Below are 22,897 nucleotides of genomic sequence, written 5' to 3'. Positions count from 1 at the left end.
TATATATATATATATATATTCATTTTTATCAAATTTGATTTTATCATAATTGGACGGGATGGGTTCTTCTATGTTAATTTGCATTATCATACCGATTTGTTCGTCTTCATGCACATCAACATGTATGCTTGGTTTTTCGTAGTTCGGCGATATGAGACTGTCTAGTGATAATGGTTTGTTGACATTATCTGCGAGTTGAACGGATGTTGTCGGCGCATGGAACGTTGATGAAGTCTTCGTATTATATTGTATATCCCTGATGTCTTGACCAAATCCAGGATTTATTAGTACTTGCCCCTCAATGTAAGCAATTTCGCCTCTCAAGACCACTCTATGCACGGAACCGCGAACTCTCATGCCAGTGAAAGGTGTCCACTTCGATTTGCTGTACGCCATTGCTTCCGGAATAATCCATTCATCATCCATATCGATCTCGATGTATGTGTTACGTTGATCAGGGATATTGAAGATCCTTTTGGGGTTTCGATACAATTTGTCTATAATATCCTACAATTAATAATTATCATTGATTAACAGTTTTGTTTAGGTTTTTATCACATTTAATAATATGTAACATATATAACTTTATTAATAAAATATAAATGTATATACTATATTATACTTTTTTATCATAAAATAATTAACGTCTTTACATGCATATGTAGATATTATGCATTTAACAATAAGCAGGAATGGTATTGCTTTAGTAAGATTTACTTTGCAATTAGAATTATCTAGCATTTCTTAAAAATGATCGACAAAAAAGCACTTTATTTATTTTTGTTATTGATATTACGAGTGGATCTTCATGTGATACTCGAAGACTTATCTCGAAAACTTATTATCAGAAAATAGCATTTATATGTAATGGAAGAAGCGATAAGCATAAACATAAGATCGCGTTTAACAAAAACTTTGAAAATTTCAAAATTCCTTTTCAAGAATAATATGCTTCCCAATTACTTTGCAGAGTTTTCAATTTATTATTGAACAAACAGATTATCTCTGTAACAACAATTATTAAAATACATATACATATATATATATATATAATTATTATTAGTATATACATATAATTTATATTTTCGCAAAAATTAGATGAAAAGTTTTAATAAGTTTCTTTTAATATTGTTTTATTACGGTACATTAAATACAAAATGTATCTGAGAATTGGGATGGCATATATAATATAATGTTTGCATTCTCGAGAGTAATTTTCGCGTTATCATGCAAAGTACTTATCGGCATTCCGTACTCATTACGTCAGCTAGACATCATTGAAAGTTATAATTCAAACAAAATGTACCTCTATGGTCAGCCTTCCTTCATGCACAGCGGTCAGTAAGAGCGGTAACATAGTTTCCAAGCCAGGAAATCCTGGCGGTGGTTTCTCGGATGACTTCTCTTGCACAGTATGTGGAGCTTTACAGAGAAAATCAATGTCTCATTAAAAACGTGCGAATTATATAAGATAAGCATTCAATCGCGTGATTTCGCGCGTTAGAACTTATTCTTTAATATTCTTGAATAAAAACAGGCAATAATCTTGCGAATTATCAAATTATTTTTATCTGAACACCTAATTGCTTATTATTTCTAAACAATAAGTGCAAATGTCTGATATAATATCAAAGCTTTTTGGACAAAAAGAATACTCTTGTATAATTTAAAAGCAAAGCAAAGTAGCTGTTATATAAACATGAGATGTCCATCCTTTTATCTCCAAATCATAGAATGCTGGTCGTTATCATTTTGAGATATTGAATTACATTTATTCTGCTATGTGACTGCAGCGCGAATTTTGTGACAATTATAACTTGTAATTTAATTACAGCTACAATTAAAAACATTAAAGTATAGCAATAAGTTTATTGACAGACCGTGGTCAGTTGCAAAACAATCGATAATATCTATATTATCCCAGAGAGACTGTTGATCCTCCTTTGTTCCCAAAGAAGGTCTTACTTGACCTCTTCCATAGCCTATTCGTTCCAAATCATCCTGGCAAAGAAATAAATAGTGCGGACATACTTCGCACGTAACTGCCAATCCCTATAAAAAATATTATATAGTCTAGGGTTGGCAATAACACGTTACTTGTAACGTCGTTACTTTGTTGATCGTTGCCTTGTTATAATAACGATTTGATAATAACATTATACATTTTTTATGACGATAATAGTAACATCAGAGTTAGAAAAATCAATCGTTACTTGTGACGGAAAAAAGTCATTTGTTATTGAAAAAAATAACTTCTTTTTCCATTAATTTGTAACGCGTTATTTTTTTACGCGCGTTACTCGTTATTTATTACTTTTTTTAGTAAGTAACGTATAATGATGACAAATTTCTTTTCAAAGTGACTTTTCTAATCTTAGCATAACCTTTCCGTTTAGTTAATTACTGTCATAAAAAATTGCAACATCGTCATTAAATTATTTACTATAGAAAATAATGACAAAGTAACTGAAAATTAACGTTTACCAACTCTAATAGATATATAAGAAAATACAATTAATGTCGATATTTTTTAGATATATTTCAATTTAAATATTTAATAAGAGCATTTTATAACTTAAATTATATTTGCACCCTTAATTATTATAAATTTTTAATTATTAAAATTTAATTTTTTATACTCTATTACTACTGGGTTACGTAAATCTTATACATACAAATTTTGGTTTTGTGATAGACATCTTTTTTATTGATATGTATTGTTAGGATATTTACATGTTCTTTAGCAGCTCGAATGATTTGTATTTCCTCTTTTCGTGCTACGTGACACACATGAATTGGTCTGCTGTGCAAACTCGCTAGTAAAAGGACCGCAGCTGTGGTTTGTCCTTCCGCATGCACGCACAAAGGATACTTTTTCGGCCAACTTTCGAAGTGCTAGAAAAAAGAAGTAGCCGTAGATGTATATCACATAATTGGAAATATAAATATTATGTTAATTATTTTTATTTTGATTTAATTATTATTATTTTACAGCAATTAAAACTGTTTTAAAATAATTTTCTTAATATGTATAACAGGCGCATATATTTAGAATCTTCTTTTCATCTTTTTTGTAAAACATATTTTTTAATAAATTATATACTTTTCATACATATACAAATTTATAAATAAGCTAGATTTGTTAAAAAATCTATTTTAGAGAATCTTTCAATATTTTTTACAACCATGCAAATCATTTACCTTAATCCAAACAGCAAGATCAGCGAGACAAAGAGTTGTAAACGTTTCGTTCAGGTACATTTTTAAAGCGGCCACGTGTGGTGCTATTTCACGTATATCGTTATAATTATCCGATGAGGCACCAGCAAAAAGTGCATAATCGCATCGTGAGTCAGCTACAGCTTGCTATTGAAGTAGACAGTAAATAATATTTTGTTATTAATTTTATTATAACAAATTATTTAAAATTATTCTTAAATATTTCTTAAACGTGATTAAAATTTATTTAGACTAAATTTAATCAATAATAAACAAAAAATAAAAACTGAGTGAAATTAATGGTTAATTTTGAAATATCTGTATAAGAAATCAATGTTTTATATACGTTGATAAGTAGATATTCGTGTGTGCCTTTTTAAACACAAAAAGAATTTGAAATTCATAACGATAAAACAAAATGTCGCTTTTTAAGCTATTGTTATCATACGGTATCACGTTGTTAAAACTTGGTTCGCTAGCTGCGATCGATTTTTGTAATTATGTGATAGAGCTTGATTTTTGATTATCATTTAGATATAGGAGGCTTAAAATTGCATTTTTGAGCAAATATTTTAATTTAATTTAACGAACATTTTACTAAACATGTTAGAAATCGAATTCTTATAATCATAATGAAACAAGATTGAGCTAGTTTATCAAAATTTTTGTTTATGCACTTATAAATTTAAAAGTATCCTGGAAAGTTTTTGGTATCAATTTTTTGAGACAAAAAATTAAATTTTAATTATATATGCAATCTTTAATATATTTATTACATATTAATTTAAATTATTTTAAATTTCAATTTAAATTTAATTTGATTATGATTTTGTTAATAATACAAATATGAATAAAGAATGCAAAATCAACAATTAACAATTAAATTAACTTTTGAGATTGAGAGAGAGAGAGAGAGAGAGAGAGAGAGAGAGAAAGAGAGAGAAACATAAGAAATTCTCTTACCGCTTTGACGATCGCGAAAGTCTTGTGATCTATTACCGGAGGATTGGTATTCGGCATTGCAAAAATGATTGTTATGCCTCCGGCCAGCGCTGCTGCAGTGCAAGAGGCAAAGTCTTCTTTGTGAGTCGCTCCAGGATCACGGGTATGCACGTGTACATCGATAAGGCCAGGTAATCTGATCATTTTTCGCGATGACATGCAATCAGTATGCGTTTTCATACGCGGTGCTTTCCCGCCAACCATTCTTAATGCCTATATATAGAAAAAAACGAATCAATTACAGTTTACACTCCAATATCCAATAAATTTATTTTTTTTTTCCAGATCACGAACAGGACAAAGTAAATTTTTGCTGAAAATGAATACGTAAATAAAACTGCTCTAGTATGTTTTTGAGAAAATCGAAATTAAAAATAAAAAAAATGATATTTTTTGGTACTTTTAAGCTAAATCTCAAAAACGTAATGTGATAGAGTAATTTTATTTGTCACGTTTTCGAGATACTTTAGCTGAAAAAGTTTAATTTTTTCAAACAGATGTACTTACATGTAATTATTTAGAAAAATGTAATTTAATCAACAAAAATAAAATTAAAATTAAAAAATTAATAGAACTATTACTTGAATTATTTAAACTTTTTATATAGTTTTTAATAGAAAATTTTGTTTCCTTCATAAAAGACTATGCTCAGACTTTGGGCTCCGACTGAACAGCATTAAGACCTAGCTAAGATTGTAGAGCATAAAAAAAGGATTAAAAAGTTCCATGCACAACTTTTTAAAATGAGTCTCTTGAGTGCTACAGCTGTTCAAAGTTCGCTATTATGACCATGTATTGTGTACCATGTAGGATTGGTTTTATTCTATTTCTCGAATCATCTAGTATCTGGAATATATTCAATCTTGACAAAGACAACTAAAGCTTTTTTTCCTCAAATGAATAGTTATGAGTAATATATTAGTCGATAAAGAGGAGAGAGAGACATTCAAAGTATGAAACAGAAGATTTTAATTGCCTAATTGAAATGTAGCCAATATATCTTATCTTTTTTTAGCTTCCTCATTGGAACTCTCTGAAAGTAAAAAAACATCATTAACTAATTCTTGTTGGCATATGGATACCTTCGACAAAGTGTTGGGCATATCCCAGATATCATATAACTGTCAACCGAATGAACTATACCAAATATATTTTAGATATTACTTTAATCATTAGTCTTTGGTACAATGCGTTACCGCCGTCACTAGCACCGCGGGGAGGTGCCCTGGACGCAGAGAGATTAGATAAAACTACAGTGGTACATGGTCATAATAGCGAATTTTGGATAGTTCTAGTACTCGGGAAACCTCTTCTATAAAGTTGGACTTATGGAATTTTTAATTCTCTTTTGATACCTTAAAATTTTAGGCATGTCTTAAAGTTGTTCATCCGGCGCCCAAATTTCCCTATAAAACTGGGCATAGTCCTTTATATTGTCGTTAATTTTAATTATATGTAAATATTAATAATTTCTATTATTGTGAAAATAGATATTATTTTTTGTCTTTCAAGAAAATTAAAATTTTCAATATTGTCTTAAAATACATAAGTCCTGGCGTGAACTTTGTAATATGGCTTATCAACAATGTGAACAAAATTTTATGAGTAAGAGTGAGTAATATTATAATCTTGTTTATCAAAAACAATCTTTGATCATTGATGTGGAAGTGATATAAAATGTAGTTTTAAATTAGAAAGTAAAGTCACGTAAGCTTTATTCTAACCATTTAATTAAATTATTTCTTTAAATAAAATTTATTAGATTCTTTTATGACATACATATCATGTTTTTTATAAGACTCTACTTTTGTAGAGTCAAAAATCTGAATACTCACTTCAACCAGCAGCTTCGCGCATTTAACGTCTGTAATCAAAGGTACAGAATAATCAGCTGCTAGTCTTCTCGTCCGATAACCATGCGTCATAAAATTTGAAACACGCCGGGCTCCGCCGTTTCTCATCGGTAGATTAATCACGAGATCGAATTGCTTTTTCGACAAGAAATCGGCGAGATGCCGAAGTTGACTCGGGCTGGAATCCTCGTTCACGGCGATGTTCTCGAATGTCCATTGCACCGGTTCTACCTGCATTACAAAAATTTGTTACGTAACATGAAGTTACAACAATTATCTACAATTATAAATGTTCAAAATTTATAATGGAAGCAAGAGATATCTAAGGAAAAGACACATTAACTGAAGTACAAATTTACGCAAAATGCAAATGAAAATAATAACAATAATATATATTAAAAAGATCCTAAAATAAAGCATTTAATAATTCTGAAATATCTTAAATTTGAATTAGCTTAATTTATAAAATTATAAAATTCTTATACGATTAAAGTACGCATAAAAACAGCTACTGCAAATATCATCTTCGTATAAAAAACAAAAAGAAATTAAAAATATCAGTTACGTTTAGCACATACATTTGTTATCTGACGACAATATTTGCTTAATGTAAAAATTCTATAGTTTAATTATTTTTACAAAATGAGATGTGGTCTTGGCATAGAGATCACATGCACGGAAAATATCGTGCTTTAAAACTCTAATTGTAAGATTAAAAGTCTAGAAAGAAGGTTGTTTAGAATTACGCTTTATAAATGCGAATAGAAATAAAGAGTAGTAAAGAATAATATTGCATGCAGCAATAAGTGCAGTCTATTTTATTATAATAGTAGAACTGAAGATTATATGAGCAAAATAAAAATTTAACATTATTCTAGACTCTTGTACAAATTTTGCATTAGATTTTTTTATGACATACATAGACATAATTATACATAAAATATTTACATTAACATTTTTATATATATAGTTCAAGAATATGGAATGATATTCATGCTGTCATCCTATTTTTTCATACTAACAGTTCGAAATTGTGTAAATATATTTGGATATCTCATAAAAAAATTTAAATAATTTTCGATAATATTGATTTCCACTGTACGCTGCTATCGTTGAAGTAGATATCGATCGGTGGAGATTACGTTCATTGGTTTATCGTAATATTTTAAACGACCTAGAAACGATCGATATCTTTTCTCATCTCTCAGAAAAACAAATGTGCTGCCTGTTTTTAGGGCAATCGCGCGCGCGAATATATTCGTCAAGGAACAATACTGATCTTTAACCACGCATCACAATACGCCGTCACAATCTACAATTTCTCAAATTGTCTCTGTTTCATGCACAGATTAGATAAGCGGAAGTTTTTATTCACGATGTTGCCGTCATTTATTCACATTATATGACGTCAGTAGACGAATCGAACGTTACCATGCGCAATATTGTGTGATCTTATATGAAGCGATATCACAAAATTCGATTTCAAGAGAAGACTACGGACAGAGTCATCGTGGATCTGTATACGATAATTTGTGAGAATTATCTTAGCAATAACTTTATTATGATAATATTAATAAGAAGCTTCTTTTATCTAACTATTGCGACAGCTATGATTGCAATGTTTTCTGCAATCTCTTGCACGCACATATATTGAGTAATAGTACAAGAAAAATTGATTACAATCGGAGAGAGATTACATCAAGTAATATACGATGTTACCATAACTTTAATCATTATATCAATAACTTCCTTTTTCGTAGTAATTGCTGCAGCTTACTGTTTGCAATGTACAAGACTGGCACATATTTTAGTCTTTTTATTAATATTTTGCATTTAATTATACTTGTCATTAATTACAGACTAAATATTAAAAATGAAACTTTATTTATTTAATTAAAACATAAGGTTTATTTTAATAGGTTAGTAGGTATTATTGATAAAACGCAGCATTACTGATAAAAGTTACTTGTTTAAACAAGGATTAGAAGCGATAACTAGATCTAGGAAGTAACATTAGAAAAAGAGAAAACATTGAAAGGAAACGTAGAAAAAATAATAAAGATTGTTCTAAATATAGTGCTTCAATGGCTGACATTTGTATCTATAATTATATATGATCCATCCTATGATAAGCGATATGAAACTGAATATTGGCGAATTGGATAGAATACCGAAGCTTTATCTTGCCCAATGCCAGCGCAATCTTCATAAGTATTTTACATCGGGCTTGTTTGTCGATGCCCAATAGTAAACGGGCGATTAAAAGCGCCCGTGCTCGATAACGTGATAGCTATTTATCGATTCTGATAGCCCGCGAGAGGACTACTGCCTCATCAGTCATCGACGTGTCCTCACGCGCGTACGCACAATGCTGCGTTCCCATTTTCGCTGACCTTGAAACTAGGATGAAGGAATGTGTCGGTGACCTATAGTAAACCGCGAAGTAGCCTGTTGTAGTGTACCGCGACTGATCCTGAGGACGCGCGCCCTACGTGGGGACACTCCACGTGGCCGTCTCTCCCTCGTGTGTGTACACTTTGTTATGTCATTATGCGAAAAAGGACAATGGGAATCGTGCAATCATTGATTGATTCCTTTAATCATAAGTCTGATTCCCAGTTGGGAAATACAAATAACAACGGACCCAAACCAAAGAGCGCAGCCAAGGTGGAGGAATATGAGGATGTGGAATTGATACAAATGAAGATGGCCATCACGAATGATCCTAACAGTTTCATTCTAAACAATCTCATGATGTGTATCCAGTTCTTCGAGAATTACGAGGAGTAAGCACTCCCGTTCCAATGCTTTTTCACGATGATTCATTGCAGTTGAGGAAAATAATAATTACTATTGAGTGTAAATTTGGAAAAGAAATTTGGAAAATGGGATAATAGTATTCAACTCCTGTTAGTATATTAACAAATGATCCCGATAATAAATTTTATTCGACGTGGTGAAGTTTAGTGTCAATAAATATAAATATTTGCACATTCAAGTTACTATTAATAACACATTAGAAGAACCGTATCATGTGTATATGTATCATCCATATCATATCCAGAAATTTACTGGGAAATTGGGAATTATTTCGCTGATTACATACTGACTTAAGAAGTATCAATACCATTCGTCTTGATTTAATCTAATCTATAAATTCTCAGCACATATAAAAAATATTCCTCGGCGCTATTAAGAAGAAGTGTACTCATGAATTCTTTACATTACTTTTGCTTTTCAATTTGCAATATAATAAATCTCTTCGGCATTATGTACACAATTAGGCGCGCTTCTACAACATAAGAAATCATCTTCTTATTTGCACAGTAAAGATAAAGTAATATTGCAATATAGATCTTTGTTGCAAATAAAAAGATATTTTTTCTTATAATGGAAACGCGTATGATGGAAAAGCGTTGTGACTAACATGAGATTTATTATGTGACAAATTAAAAAGCAAAAATGCAAAGAATTAAGAGTACACATTATTTTGTAATTAACATTATATTAAAAAAATTATTTTAAATGAATATTGAATGAATTTATTAGAGAAGTGCTAGTTCATATTATATTTAATTAAATATTAGAGGAAAGCCCGCTATTATATATATGAGATAGGTGCCTAATATGAGATAACGGCGTATTCGCTAAACTAATAACCGCTATTTATTGATTTCACCATGAATTTATTGCTCTTGGATTGAAAACTATTTAATGGAAAATTCATTATTAAATCATGCCTGTAGTCGTTGCAAAAAAAGATTTTAGAATTTAGATGTCTTGAAATTTCATTGAGATAAACTTTTAAACTTTGTTTATTATTTAATAAGTAAATATTTGGCAGTAAATTCTTCATGTGGTGATAGAGTAAGATCGTATTAATAAAAAAATACGTGATATGTTGAATTGCTTAATTACAGAAGTTAGATTTGATGATCGTAAAATCGTAATATGAGATACCAGAGTACTTCTAATACGAAATAACTTATGTTTCTATGTTATAGTGAAAATCGTTGCTAAAGTATAAAAGTTATTGTACAATAATAAAAAGGACAATCGGAATAAACATTAAGTGCTTGTTTCTGCGATACTTGGTTCCAATCTATCTGAAGACGAATCAGCTAGGTGCATCGCATACTCATTTTGTACGACTGTTTATTTGTATTTTAGAAACATTAAATAAAATTTTTTAATTGCAATACTGATGTACTTTGTATTTTATTATCGATTTCTCGGGACATCTCATATTAGGAGTACAATTTTTTGACTTTGCGATTTCCTCACTTTTTAATTTCTTTAATTTATAAAAAGAATTAAATTTTAATTAAATTTTACATAACATTGTCTTAAAGCTTATTAAATACCCTTCAAAATGACCTATTATTTTTTTATGCTTATAGATTTCTAGCATTTATCCAAAATGAACTCGGTATCTCATAATAGGGGTCTTTTCTCTCTATACATAATATTTATATTTTTATTATTTTTCATATTCTAATATCAATAATTATTTTTTAAGTCTTTTTTAAATATACTTATTTTTATTTTTATATGTTTATATTTTAATTAATTAAAGTAAAACAATTAATGTAAAGAATATATAGAGTGTAGAGGAAAGTTTTAATAAATCATATATACTATATAAATGTAGTTAGACATAATAATGATAAATGTCAGAAAACTAATTATCGGAAAACTGCTTTTACAGAGATATAATTCAAATTAAAGAGACTTTGGTACCAACTTACGAAAGCGAATTAAATAAAGTGCTCCCATCTCAAAAGCACGTTCTACTGCCGGACATTCTTCAGGAGCATATCTCCCATAACATTGCTTTTACATCAAAAAGACAAACCGGTGATCTCATTATCGAATCGCTGCATCCCATCCGCATTTATATTGTGCATGATAATATTGAAATTACAGAGCGACATTACTTATCAGAGTATAGTAGCCTAAATAATGGGATTACGTACAACATGATGGTGCAGCCAAGTGAAAATCCCGGTAAGTAAATTTGCTTTGACTTATAAATATCCCAGATTGTCTTTGTTTCTTTTCGCAATGTGTTCCTAACTCAATTTGAAATAGATTTGTTTTTAAAAAAATGTAATTAATCAATAGTTTCTAAATTGTAGAAAGATTCTGTTTAAAACTAAAAAATCTTACGAAGAAAGTTTTAAATAGAAAATAAAAAAAGCTTTATTCCACAATTCAATTCGGAGACAAATTTAAAGGCTTTAAATTCAAATTATGTTTCTAATAAGTATATTAATTTTAACGATTTATTTTTCAAATTATCATTGAGTTTAAAAATTTGCTATTGACTATTTTGATAAAATTTAGAACTTAATAAGAATTAAAACTTTTGTCCAAATATACAATGACGACGGCGAAAGCATTTATGGCCGTAATTCGACATATTGGCTGCGTTCAGCAGACTCAACAGTTGAGTGAGCGCTTGCTGCTATTGATGTAAATTCTTCTAGATCTAAAATTTTGATTGGATGATCTAAAAAAAGAATACACCAATAACAGCGAATGTTCACTCAACTATTGAATTGGTTGAATGCGCCCAATACTTCCGCATTATATAAAAAAAAAGAAGTCCCAAGACTCTTCAATTTTTAAAAAATATTTAATACAATCTTTTTTAGTAAATTTCAATAGTTAAATAACATTTTTTTAATAAGAAAGATTTTTAATAGATTTAATAAAGCATTTGACTAAAATAATAAATATTCTGTCGATAGGATATGTGCGATTGCGACGTCTCGATGAAACACCGTATGCGAGTAACTCCTGCAAGGAAGAAGACATCGATCCTTCTTTAACAGTGGATGACGACGAAATATATGATGGTGACGGCGAGAGCGTTTATGGTCGTAATTCGAACATGATACATCACACCAGAGTCACACCGCATCACTCTAGAAAGAGAGGTCTCCAAACTTCTTCACTTTTCAATGTCAAATCTTTGCCCAATCTTCATGACAAGATAATATACGAGGATCAAGTATCCCTTTCCGTGAAAAGTATTTACGAAACCCGACCCAGTCGTAATTTCAAAACTGAGTCTGATTTCGAGCATAGATCTTCGACAGAGAATCGAAGGAGTCATGGTCAGAAAACATGGTTGAAAAATGAACTGGAGGCCAGGAAAGAAAGTTACCAACGTTATTCTCAATCCGGCGTGGCGAAAGAGAAAGTTTGCAGGCCAGCAAGTATCACGAGTTCCGGCTACCGATCCGAAGCTTGCGACAGTGATAGCGACTGGAGTTACCAACTTCCGTCAAAATCCATCTTGCAAGTAACTCGTAATGTGAATCATAACAAGAATACCGCGGATGCATCGACGAAGATCTACTCGGATGCGATGATTCCGACGCAATGTTTCAAAAAGATGAGGATCAGCAACGATGGCAAGATTTACATGTTACAACGAGAGAGGAAGCCGCAGAATTGCAAGCAATTTCGCCTTATGTTGGCCGACAGACAATACGACTCCTATGTCTTCTATACCAGCAGTAAAGTGTTCATGAGCTACTTCGTCGATCTCTTCGTGGATCATTTAGCGGAGCCGCTGGGTTTCAAACGGGAAGATCTGAATCACGTAGAAGAGTCGATTATCTACTGTGACAAAGTGATCGACTCGCATAATTTGAGGCTGCGCAGACTCGAGTCCTACGAGATCTCACCAACGATATGGCTACAGTGGCCGGAATACGCACAGGAATGGCTGGATAGACCAAGGAGCACGTGGCCTGACTACAATGATATCAACAAAGTGAAAGACTTTGGTTGCTACGTAGTGCCCGAAGACTCTCTACCGAGAAAAAGAAATCTTTTGTCAAAAGAGTTGTCTTGGCAACAAAATGCCAACAATATTCATCAGGAAATCGAGTGGCAGTTGGCATTTCCAGCCGCGGAACGATATCTAGAGACCTGCATGACGCGCTCACAAGTGCAAGTGTATTTGATCGCGCTGATGCTCCATAAAACCTTCTTAAGACAAATTCAGGACTCGACAGCTGGCCTAACGACTTCTCACATTAGGAATAAGCTATTCTGGTTGATCGAAGAAAACGATCGACCTTTCAAATGGCCTGACAATCGGACTGGCGACTGTCTAATCAAGTTGTTAGATAGCCTTTATCGCTGCCTCAGCCAGAACGAACCAACTCTATTGGACTATTTCCTCCGTGATAAAAACATGTTTAACAAAGTGCCCGCCAATCTCCTGTTGCACAGCCAGAAGCAACTGAAGAGAATAATTGAGAATCCTGTCATGTATGTGTTCCATGCGATGGAGAACATCAAGTATAGTAACAAATTTTTTCCGCGATTAAACTTCACGAAGCTATTCAACATACTGACGGTAAAGCCGTGGTTGGCTATGAATCCAGCTCTGGATATGTATTTGTCGCCGGCAAAGAGCGACGAGTCATACAGAGATGAGATCTATAACAAATCCGGTGGATTTTGGAACAAGTCTCGAAAGAAGAATTTGCGTAACTACAGCGCGCCAATAGCTGCGCCAATAGCCGCGAGGAAAACACTAATCACTCCGCGCAAGGCCACTGATTGTATCGTCGAGATCTCGGTGAGTTCCTTAAGAGATAAGATTATCAATTGGGCGTTCATAATGAGCAATCCACCGCAACAAACTGATTGTGCCAGACAAAAAAAAAAGTGAAGTCCATCCATGATGCTACACAACTTGTGTCGGGAATCTAATCTTATCTCGGTTACCTCGAGATTAGCAGATCAAGAGTCATGGTTAACTCACATTCCTGTCTTGTTTTTTCTTTCTCTTTTCCAGGAACGATGTGCCAAATTAGAGGGTATAAGGCTGGCTGCTCTATTGGACTTCTTCGTCACGCACTTTGTTAAAATGGCCGAGTGCTGTCACAGGTATCGGGCTTATCAACAGAAGGAGGTTTATCTCGATCAAGCTGATCGATTGTCGATCATCCTATCGGAGATGACCAGGTACAAGGACGATGCTAAAGCTTATCGCAAGAAGATCTATGCTCTGAGGACGAAACCGATGATGAATTCAACGATAAGATCACAGAATGAGCCGCCGGAAACTCCTGAGAGGAATCAAAAACCTATATTCAGCAGCACCCTGAAGGATCGTTTTACGCGACAATTTGATGAAATTATGAAACTGCCAAAGGACGAGCAACCGCAATCTAGTCATCAAGATCACACCAATAAGATAACGAAAACGATTACCTCCGAAATAGGATTAACGAACGAGGGAAACGCGCAGGCGGATACTGCAATCGCGATTATGAACGAGGATGAAAGTCCTTACACTTCGAGAAAGCCTATATCGAAGGATCAGGGTGATGACTCAACTTCAAAAACGATAAAAGTAGTCTCTCTAGCGGACAATCTAAACGAAACGACGTTTATATGATACGTACGTTTAGGAATAGAGCGTGAATGATCTGTCGCAAAAAAAGATGCAAAATAGAAATACATCTTTGTATTCAATGCTCTTAGCAAATCCTCATACAACAGATTATTCCAGCAACATTACAATGTTCCAGCAATATTGGAGTAACGTGTTCAACAGATTCAACAGTTGAGTGAGTGTTTATTGTTATTTGTGTAATCTTTTAGATCTAAAGATCTAATTGGATAATCTAGCAGAATACATCAATAACAGTAAGAATTCAATTGTTGAGTCTGCTGAACGCGCTCGTTGTAAGAATGTTGCTGCAAGTTTTTGTATTATATGGGACAGAATGGTATTTATATTTTGAGATTGGTCGATAATTAATTTAGTAAGTAATCGAGGAAGACTGAGCGTGCTTATCGCATGCTTGCGAATTGTCGATATTCGATCATCGCGTTATGCAAGAGCGCACATATTTATGTATAGTAATTATTAGTAATTAACTCTCTCTCTCTCCGTCCGCAAATTGATCGTTTAACTCATATATTAAAATCTTTATTTAATAAAAATTGAAATTTGAAAAATGAAGGAAAAATTAAAATTTTAAAATGTATAATTTAATAGGAAGGAGATAGGACACTGCCTTCTTTTATTTCGGAGAAGTTTAAAAGTGAAATTTTACTTGTACCAAATAATATTCAGGTTGCAGGAGAGTTAAAATAATTTATGAAAATAGTTAATTCCGCTGAAGTCACACAATTTAACTTTTGTATCTCATATCATATATCATATGCATTTTTTTAAACATTTTATATGTTTGCCGACAAAATTTATATATCTAATGATTTCATTATTTTCATTATTTTATTATCATTAATATCATTATCCTTATATCTATTGTCAGTTTATTAAATCTCTTATTTGATCGCAAACAATATCTCTCACTGAAATATTCATATTCAAAATCATGCATTATATTTCACTAAATAACTCAAATTGTAATAATTTAAATTCTAAAAATTCAACAAATTTAATCGAGGTATGTACATTTCTCGTAAATACTTATTTTTCTAATCATTCTTAAATGTATGTTAAATATATAATTCTTTCCATATACATTATCCATATGAGTGATAAATATTATATCCAAAACAAAACAATATAAAACAATCAGTGAATAATTTTTTTGCTTACCTCGACACCATGCTCTGTATAAAAGTCGGCGGTACCCATGCTGGCATACAATTTGTATCCCATGTTTTTTAGATTTCTGATAGACCCTAGCAACTCCATTTTATGCTAAAAACAAATCAATTATTTTTATATCTTATATATACATTCTTTTTATTAAAACAATTTTAATTCTTTAAAGATTTTAGTTATTGCAATTTCCTTTTTTATCAATACTATTGATACAATTTTTTATCAATTTAATATTGAGAAATCAATATTATAAATATTATAAAAACTTTTAGTTTCCATCTCTAAAATGGTACTCTGCTTCTTATGAAGTATTATAATAGCGTGAGTATAGTAATTATCATTTATTTAAAGATATTTCTTTTACAATATAATTACCTTAAAACTTCCTACGGAGAGTAAAATACCTCTTTGGGGTATATGAAAACCAGTGCTCATCATGCCTTTTAGATAAGCTTCGTAACGATTCTCACCGAAACAAGCGACTTCTCCGGTAGACACCATTTCGACACCCAACGTTACATCAGCGCCTTTAATTAAGTCAATAGTAATATAATATCAATATTTAAATAATTTTTTTAAAACTATATAAATCAATTGTATAATACCTAATAATATTCTATTTAAAATTTAAACATTTCTTAAAACTTGAGTTTAAGCAATCTAAAGGAGATTAAAAGCAAAGTTAATTATAAAAAAAAAATAGGTTTGTCGTAAAAAAAATAATATAAAACAAAAAAATATTACAGAACTTGCATGTAGCATATATTTTTATTATTGAAGTATAAATAAATTTTCCGTAAATTTCCAGTAAACTGTAAATAAAATTAACGTTTGTACCTGCAAGGCGAGAAAAGGAAAACTGCGGTACTTTCAGTCCAACTTTTCCACAGCCAGCTAAAACATCCACAGGTTCAATCGTTTCGCCAATGATTAAACGAGTTGCCGTTGCAACGAAATCGTGATCTAAAGTTTTTGAGACGAAAGGGAAAGATCTGGATACTCGTACATTACACTCAATAACCTTCAGCTCGTTATCCTAAAATTAATTATTAATTTTTATTAAATATAAAATATAATAAAATCTATTTATTTGTATAATTAATATTTTTTATGTCTAGCTAAGCAATAAAAGTACAACTGTAGTAATGGTATATGTAAATATTAAAATGTTATATATAATCAAACTTAATTAATCAATTTTCGACTACATAAAAACAAAGCATATGACGTCTACCTTCGCAATGAGCTGCATGTTAAAAGGACCAGTGACTCCCAAAGATGCTGCTACTGCTCGAGAGATGTTTTTTATCTTCACCAGAGTTTGCGTATTGATGTCTTGTGGTGGCGTTACTAATGTAGCATCACCAGAGTGAACGCCAGCATTTTCCACATGTTCCGATACTGCCATGCATAAAATAATCCCTTCGTAAGCCACAGCATCGACGTCAATCTCCTTTGCCTCGAGAATAAATTTTGATATTACCACAGGATGCTCTTTACTAACTTCGCTCGCACTTTTTAAATAAGATTCAAGATCTTGATTCGAATAAGCGACATTCATTGCAGCACCACTTAGCACGTATGAAGGCCTTACAAGGCATGGATAACCGACTTCCTCGCAAAACTCAATCGCGGACTTCAAATTTGTCAGTTCCTTCCATCTAAAATAATATAAAATATCAATTATATATGTTGTAGGAATTATCAAAACAAATATTAAATAAAATTTGTACCTCGGCTGCGATATGCCGATACTATCAAGCATACGAGAGAATTTAAAACGATTTTCGGCACCATCAACTGATTCCGGGGAGGTTCCGAGAATTCGAGCTTGCTGTCTATGCAGATCCATAGCTATATTGTTAGGTAGTTGTCCACCCATAGAAAGTATTATACCTTCAGGACATTCACAGTCGTATATGTCCATCACAACCTCGAAGGAGATCTCCTCGAAATACAATCTATCACTCATATCATAGTCTGTACTAACTGTTTCTGGATTGTAATTCACCATTATGGTCTTACGTTCAAGATTTCGCAATTCACGCAGACAACTCACGGCACACCAATCAAATTCTACTGAGCTACCGATTCTGTACACTCCAGAACCTAAAACAAAGTATTAAATTTTTTTATTAAACAACGATTGACAGGATCTAACATTTTCAAACTAAACACATTGAAATCAGCGCCTTATAGGTCACAGTAAGATGTTGAACTACTGATTTAATATACATTCAATAAAATTGAAAGTATATAATTAATTTTTCAGACATAAATTGAGAGCCGATGAAATTATCGGATTCACACAATAAATCTGAAATTAATAAATCCCCCCAAATTCTTCCCAATCTTAAAAACTGTAATAATTTTATTGCGAAAAAATTTTTTATTTAATATTTTCTCTGTCTTTTTTATTCAATAATTATATGTTGTTTACGTTTATCTTTAAATTATGTTTATATATCTAATTTCTTTATTTATATTGCTAATCTCTTATTAGCAAAATATATTTTTTATTATATTTCTTGTGAATCAAGTTTTTTGAATAAAAGTAGAATTTTGCTGTTTATAATCATATCATTAGACGATTCTTTATTAGTATTATTTTTTATAACTATTTAGTTTTATTACTAAAAAAGATTTTGCGATTGATTATTTATGTAACACTGTACCTATCACCATTGTGTAACCACCAGGGAACTGTACGTCGTGAGTAGTACCGTTGTACGTTAAATAAAGATAATTAGTACTGGCCGGCCATTCAGCGGCCACTGTGTCAATTTGTTTGACCATCGGTCGGATTTTATGTTCTTGTCTCTGTATTCTGACAGCCAATTCGGAGCTTTTTACTATGGCGGCAATCTGTTTGTCCGAGAAACCAATTTGCTTTGCGCCTAATAGTAAATCGCGTGTGAGTTTTGTATGATCGGTATTCTCCAGGAGTACATGATAATCGATGATGTTCTTCATCTTCTCGAGGAACCAGCGATCTATCTTGGTGAGTTTATATAATCGGTCGATCGAATAACCGGCTTTGATCGAAGCTGCGAGAACAAACATTCTCTTATCTGTTGGCTTCTCCAGTTCTTCATCATTTATCGGCTTCACATAAGGATCAAAGCCATTTACATTTTCATTGACCATTCTCAATGCCTTCTGGAAGGCTTCCTCGAATTTACGACCGATTGCCATCACTTCACCTACACTCTTCATGGAACTACCAATCTTGAAAAATGTCCAAAATCACAGTTATAACAAAAATAATATATATTATAATATAAACTACGTTAATATAAACTACGTTGAAATAAAGAGAATTCTTGTAAATATTGACTTACATTATCAATAAAAATTATGTAATTTTTTTTTTATTAATTACTTTTCATCTTATTTATAGTCTAGTATATTCTTAATATACTATTTTATATAACTTAAAAAAATATTTAATATGGATAAAAATAAAATAATATACATAAATAAAGTATCTTGTGAGACAATGCGAGGCTAGATGATGAGAATAATTTATTCGTAGTCAGAAATCTTAAGTTTGATTCCCATCCGTTATTCTATGTATGTCTCGGTTTTGGACTTTTTTAAAGAGAATAATTAGAAAATTAAAAGTTTGTGTTCACAATTTTAATATTTAATTTACACTAATTTCTTCTACTCACATTTTATTTACACATTTAATTTCTGATCAACGTTTAATCAAAATAGTTCAAGAATCAAACAAATTAATAAAGCGAATTAGGAAATTATTCAATAGATACCTTCGTGCTGACGCGATGAAATTTGCTAAGATCCCATCTGGGTATTTTAACGACACAATAATCAAGACTCGGTTCAAAACAGGCTGTCGTCTCTTTGGTAACAGAATTACAAATATCCGGCAGGGGTATTCCAAGAGCTAATTTAGCGGCGACATAAGCCAAAGGGTAACCCGTAGCCTTGCTGGCTAAAGCCGAGCTTCTGGACAATCTAGCATTCACCTCGATGATGTAATATTCTTCGGAGAATGGATTAAGAGCATACTGGATGTTACATTCTCCAACAATGCCGAAGTGTCTAATGACTTTAATGGCCGTAGTTCGCAGCTTGTTGTAATCTTTATTCGACAGGGTCTGGCTCGGCGCGACGACGATGGACTCGCCGGTATGTATGCCGAGTGGATCGACGTTTTCCATATTACACACCGTGATGCAATTATCGTATGCATCGCGGACAACCTCGTACTCCACTTCTTTCCAGCCCTTCAGGGATTTGTCGATTATTAATTGACTGGAATGCGCCAGAGCTTGTTGCGCTAGTGTCCTTAGCTCTTCTCTCGTATTAGCAAAGCCTGAGCCAAGACCACCGAGCGAAAAAGCAGCGCGCGCCATTACGGGATAACCCAGTTTTTCAGCAGCTTCTAGTGCCTGTTTGGAAAGAAATTATATAAGAATGTCTCTTGTAACTGATAATACAATCGGAAAGAAAATGATTGTACATGAAAAATAAATCGGAAACGTAGAAATATAATTCTTTTTAATACAAAGTTTTATTTTTAGAAAAATCAACTTTAAATCATTGCCAAATGCATGTGCATATAACTATTTGTTTTGATTTAAGAAGTATGTATTCAATACAATGGGCATTTTCAATAATGCATAAAGCAATAAAATTCATCATTAGTAAATATTTTATTTTATTATGTATATACACAATTGTATTATCCAATACAATAAACACAACATAAAAAGAGATTATAATTTATAGGAAGATCCATTAAGTCAAGATATATAGTTAAGCACATACACATGTACCTAACAAATATTTGAAGTCAATTTTTCCGAAAACACACACACACAAAGCCTTATATAAAAAAATTTTATTCCACGTTTCTCATTTATATGCTTGTGTAAAATCACCCCTTTTTTGACTGTATCACTAATTCTTTATAAAAAAATAAGTCAAAAACATATAGAAAAGAATTTTGTATCCTAGTAATTTTAAGTAGTCATTTACCTCTTGAACCGAATATACGGCAGCGCTCGGCGCGACTTTTTCATTTATTTCGCTGACACGATCCGCGAAAATCTTTCTATCTTCGGTTTGTATAATGGATTCAATTGGTGTACCTAGAATTTTGACATTATAATTGGCGAACACGCCGTTTTTCTCAAGTTCCAGGCCACAATTTAAAGCGGTTTGTCCGCCAAATGTTAATAATACACCGTCCGGTCTCTCGGATCGTATCACCTAAAATAGATTAATGACAAATTATTGTCAGATTATTAACAATTAATATTCTTATTTTAATTTTAAATAAAATTTTAGATTAATAAAATTTAATATTTATAACTTTATCAAAGTTTACATAAAATAGAAAGATTGACGTTAATAATGTTTAACGATATATTGATGCATTATTTGTATTACAATTATTAACGATAAATTGTTAATTTAAAAAATTTATTATTTAAACTTTAAGTGCAGCCAAGCTTACCTGTTCTACGTACTCCGGTATAATCGGTAAGAAATATACTTTGTCGGCCATGCCTTTTGACGTTTGCACCGTAGCAATATTAGGATTTATCAAGAGAGTCTGTATTGACTCTTCTTTTAGCGCTTTAATTGCTTGCGAACCTGAGTAATCGAATTCTCCAGCTTGGCCAATGCTGAGACCTCCCGAGCCCAGAATTAAAACCTTTTTCGGATGTTCGGTCATGATCGGAAACAAAGGTGTGTAGATCAGACTTGTATGGAGTCTATCCTTTACAGAAAGGTATGGAGGATTATAGATCTGGTCTTTCACGCTTTCCAGAAATACATCGAAGAGACATTCGAGGTCCTCAGGTCCTGCTGTGTGCTCCGGATGAAATTGAACGGAAAAATAGGGTAAGACTGAGTGGACTATACCTTCGTTACTACTATCATTGGCATTGGTAAAGAGTACTTCCCAATCAGATGGCAATTGAGTAGCATCGACGCAAAATCCATGATTTTGCGAGGTCATGTAGCAACGTCCGGTGATACTATGCGTCGCCGGTTGATTATGACCTCGATTGCCGTACCTGGAAAGTAAGTGACAGGCATCATTTGTAAGCGGTTATTACACTTCGACTATTACAGTCGGCTATTACACTTCATATTACATAAGACTATTACGCATGACGGAACAATAATTTGTTGAACGATATAAAAACGAGTGACATAGAGATAAAAAACATTGGAATTAGAACATCTGGGGCAAAAACTGTGATCTAGAAGTCTTATCTGTTTTGTTTTCCGAGCAGTATAAGACAGTATTGACATATTTATATGGTAATTATGGTAATTTATATGATACACACGTACTGCATTTTATATGTAACACAACCAGCGGCTATAGATAATAGTTGATGTCCAAGACATATACCGAAGATAGGTCTTTTTTGTTTGAATACTTCTCGAATATTTTCTATGATCACTTGGCACATGCTAGGATCACCCGGTCCATTGCTGAGGAATAAACCATCGTATTTGGCAGTCTTAATATCGTAATTCCATGGCACAATATCCACGCGAGCACCACGTTTTAATAGACATCTCAATTGGTTGTACTTTAAACCACAGTCAACTACACATATACAAGGGTGTCCGTCCGGATTATACGTTTTTGGGTTTGGCTGGAAAAAAAAATCAGATATGTATACACTCTGAGAAAATTTTCTGAGTAACAGTAAATAAATCGAAAAATTCTAATCATATCAATAAGAAATAAAATTGAAGTATTACGCAAGATTTTTGTATAATAAAGTACATTTATAAAAAGAAATATTACTTTATTATAAAATGAGCTTATATATAAAAAGAAGCAAATTACTTTACCTGAGAAACTTCCTCAACAAGATTTCTCTTGTTAGGATCTTCTATTGGAGGCATTATTGGCAGAGTATGTGACGGTTGACCCATAATTATCCTGCCCAATATAGTACCTTTTTCCGTAATTATTTTTGTCAGTGCTCGTGTGTCAATCTCGCATATACCAGGTACATTTTGCTCCTTCATCCAATTGGATAGCGTCTTAGTTTGTCGCCAGTGGCTGGGCTTCTCGCAAATTTCTCCAACCACGAGTCCAGCAGTCCATATACGATGGGATTCGAACCAGCTGTATCAAAATTGATATTTTAACCATCAATGATAAACGATATTTTCAATATATTGTATTTACACAGATTTCTTAATT

At 32.2% G+C, this 22,897-nt stretch overlaps 2 protein-coding genes across 2 annotated transcripts in view; one reads left to right on the top strand and one right to left on the bottom strand.

Annotated features, from left to right (window-relative positions):
- Positions 1-22,897, bottom strand: part of LOC108751030 (CAD protein) — a 29,430-nt gene that overhangs the window by 3,554 nt on the left and 2,979 nt on the right. Inside the window, exons 3-20 of the mRNA XM_018490959.1 lie at positions 22,540-22,819; positions 22,027-22,337; positions 21,176-21,743; positions 20,695-20,928; positions 19,461-20,105; positions 18,363-18,915; positions 17,421-17,796; positions 16,922-17,348; positions 16,525-16,723; positions 16,063-16,214; positions 15,679-15,783; positions 6,057-6,305; positions 4,183-4,434; positions 3,202-3,366; positions 2,734-2,895; positions 1,881-2,052; positions 1,307-1,422; positions 93-507 (exon numbers count right to left, since the gene is read on the bottom strand). Of these exons, the coding sequence (XP_018346461.1) occupies positions 93-507; positions 1,307-1,422; positions 1,881-2,052; positions 2,734-2,895; positions 3,202-3,366; positions 4,183-4,434; positions 6,057-6,305; positions 15,679-15,783; positions 16,063-16,214; positions 16,525-16,723; positions 16,922-17,348; positions 17,421-17,796; positions 18,363-18,915; positions 19,461-20,105; positions 20,695-20,928; positions 21,176-21,743; positions 22,027-22,337; positions 22,540-22,819 (5,381 nt within the window). The remainder of the gene's footprint in view (positions 1-92; positions 508-1,306; positions 1,423-1,880; positions 2,053-2,733; positions 2,896-3,201; positions 3,367-4,182; positions 4,435-6,056; positions 6,306-15,678; positions 15,784-16,062; positions 16,215-16,524; positions 16,724-16,921; positions 17,349-17,420; positions 17,797-18,362; positions 18,916-19,460; positions 20,106-20,694; positions 20,929-21,175; positions 21,744-22,026; positions 22,338-22,539; positions 22,820-22,897) is intronic.
- LOC108751031 lies at positions 8,471-15,001 on the top strand. The gene is made up of 4 exons (XM_018490960.1): positions 8,471-8,860; positions 10,783-11,081; positions 11,828-13,677; positions 13,897-15,001. The coding sequence occupies exons 1-4, from the start codon at positions 8,625-8,627 to the stop codon at positions 14,500-14,502; spliced, it is 2,991 nt and encodes a 996-aa protein (XP_018346462.1). The 5' UTR covers positions 8,471-8,624; the 3' UTR covers positions 14,503-15,001.

This window comes from Trachymyrmex septentrionalis, unplaced genomic scaffold, assembly GCF_001594115.1.
Source record: "Trachymyrmex septentrionalis isolate Tsep2-gDNA-1 unplaced genomic scaffold, Tsep1.0 scaffold40, whole genome shotgun sequence".
Classification (NCBI taxonomy): Eukaryota; Metazoa; Arthropoda; class Insecta; order Hymenoptera; family Formicidae; genus Trachymyrmex; species Trachymyrmex septentrionalis.
The sequence above is the reverse complement of the archived record's forward strand: the minus strand, read 5'-3'. Positions and strand labels throughout refer to the sequence as shown.

Excerpts from the sequence above, each read along its gene's own strand:
- LOC108751031 (XM_018490960.1), top strand. The coding sequence starts at position 8,625 with ATGCGAAAAAGGACAATGGGAATCGTGCAATCATTGATTGATTCCTTT. Across the intron at positions 8,861-10,782 it reads TTCTTCGAGAATTACGAGGA|AGATATAATTCAAATTAAAG; the intron begins GTAAGCACTCCC and ends CTGCTTTTACAG. Across the intron at positions 11,082-11,827 it reads GCAGCCAAGTGAAAATCCCG|GATATGTGCGATTGCGACGT; the intron begins GTAAGTAAATTT and ends TTCTGTCGATAG.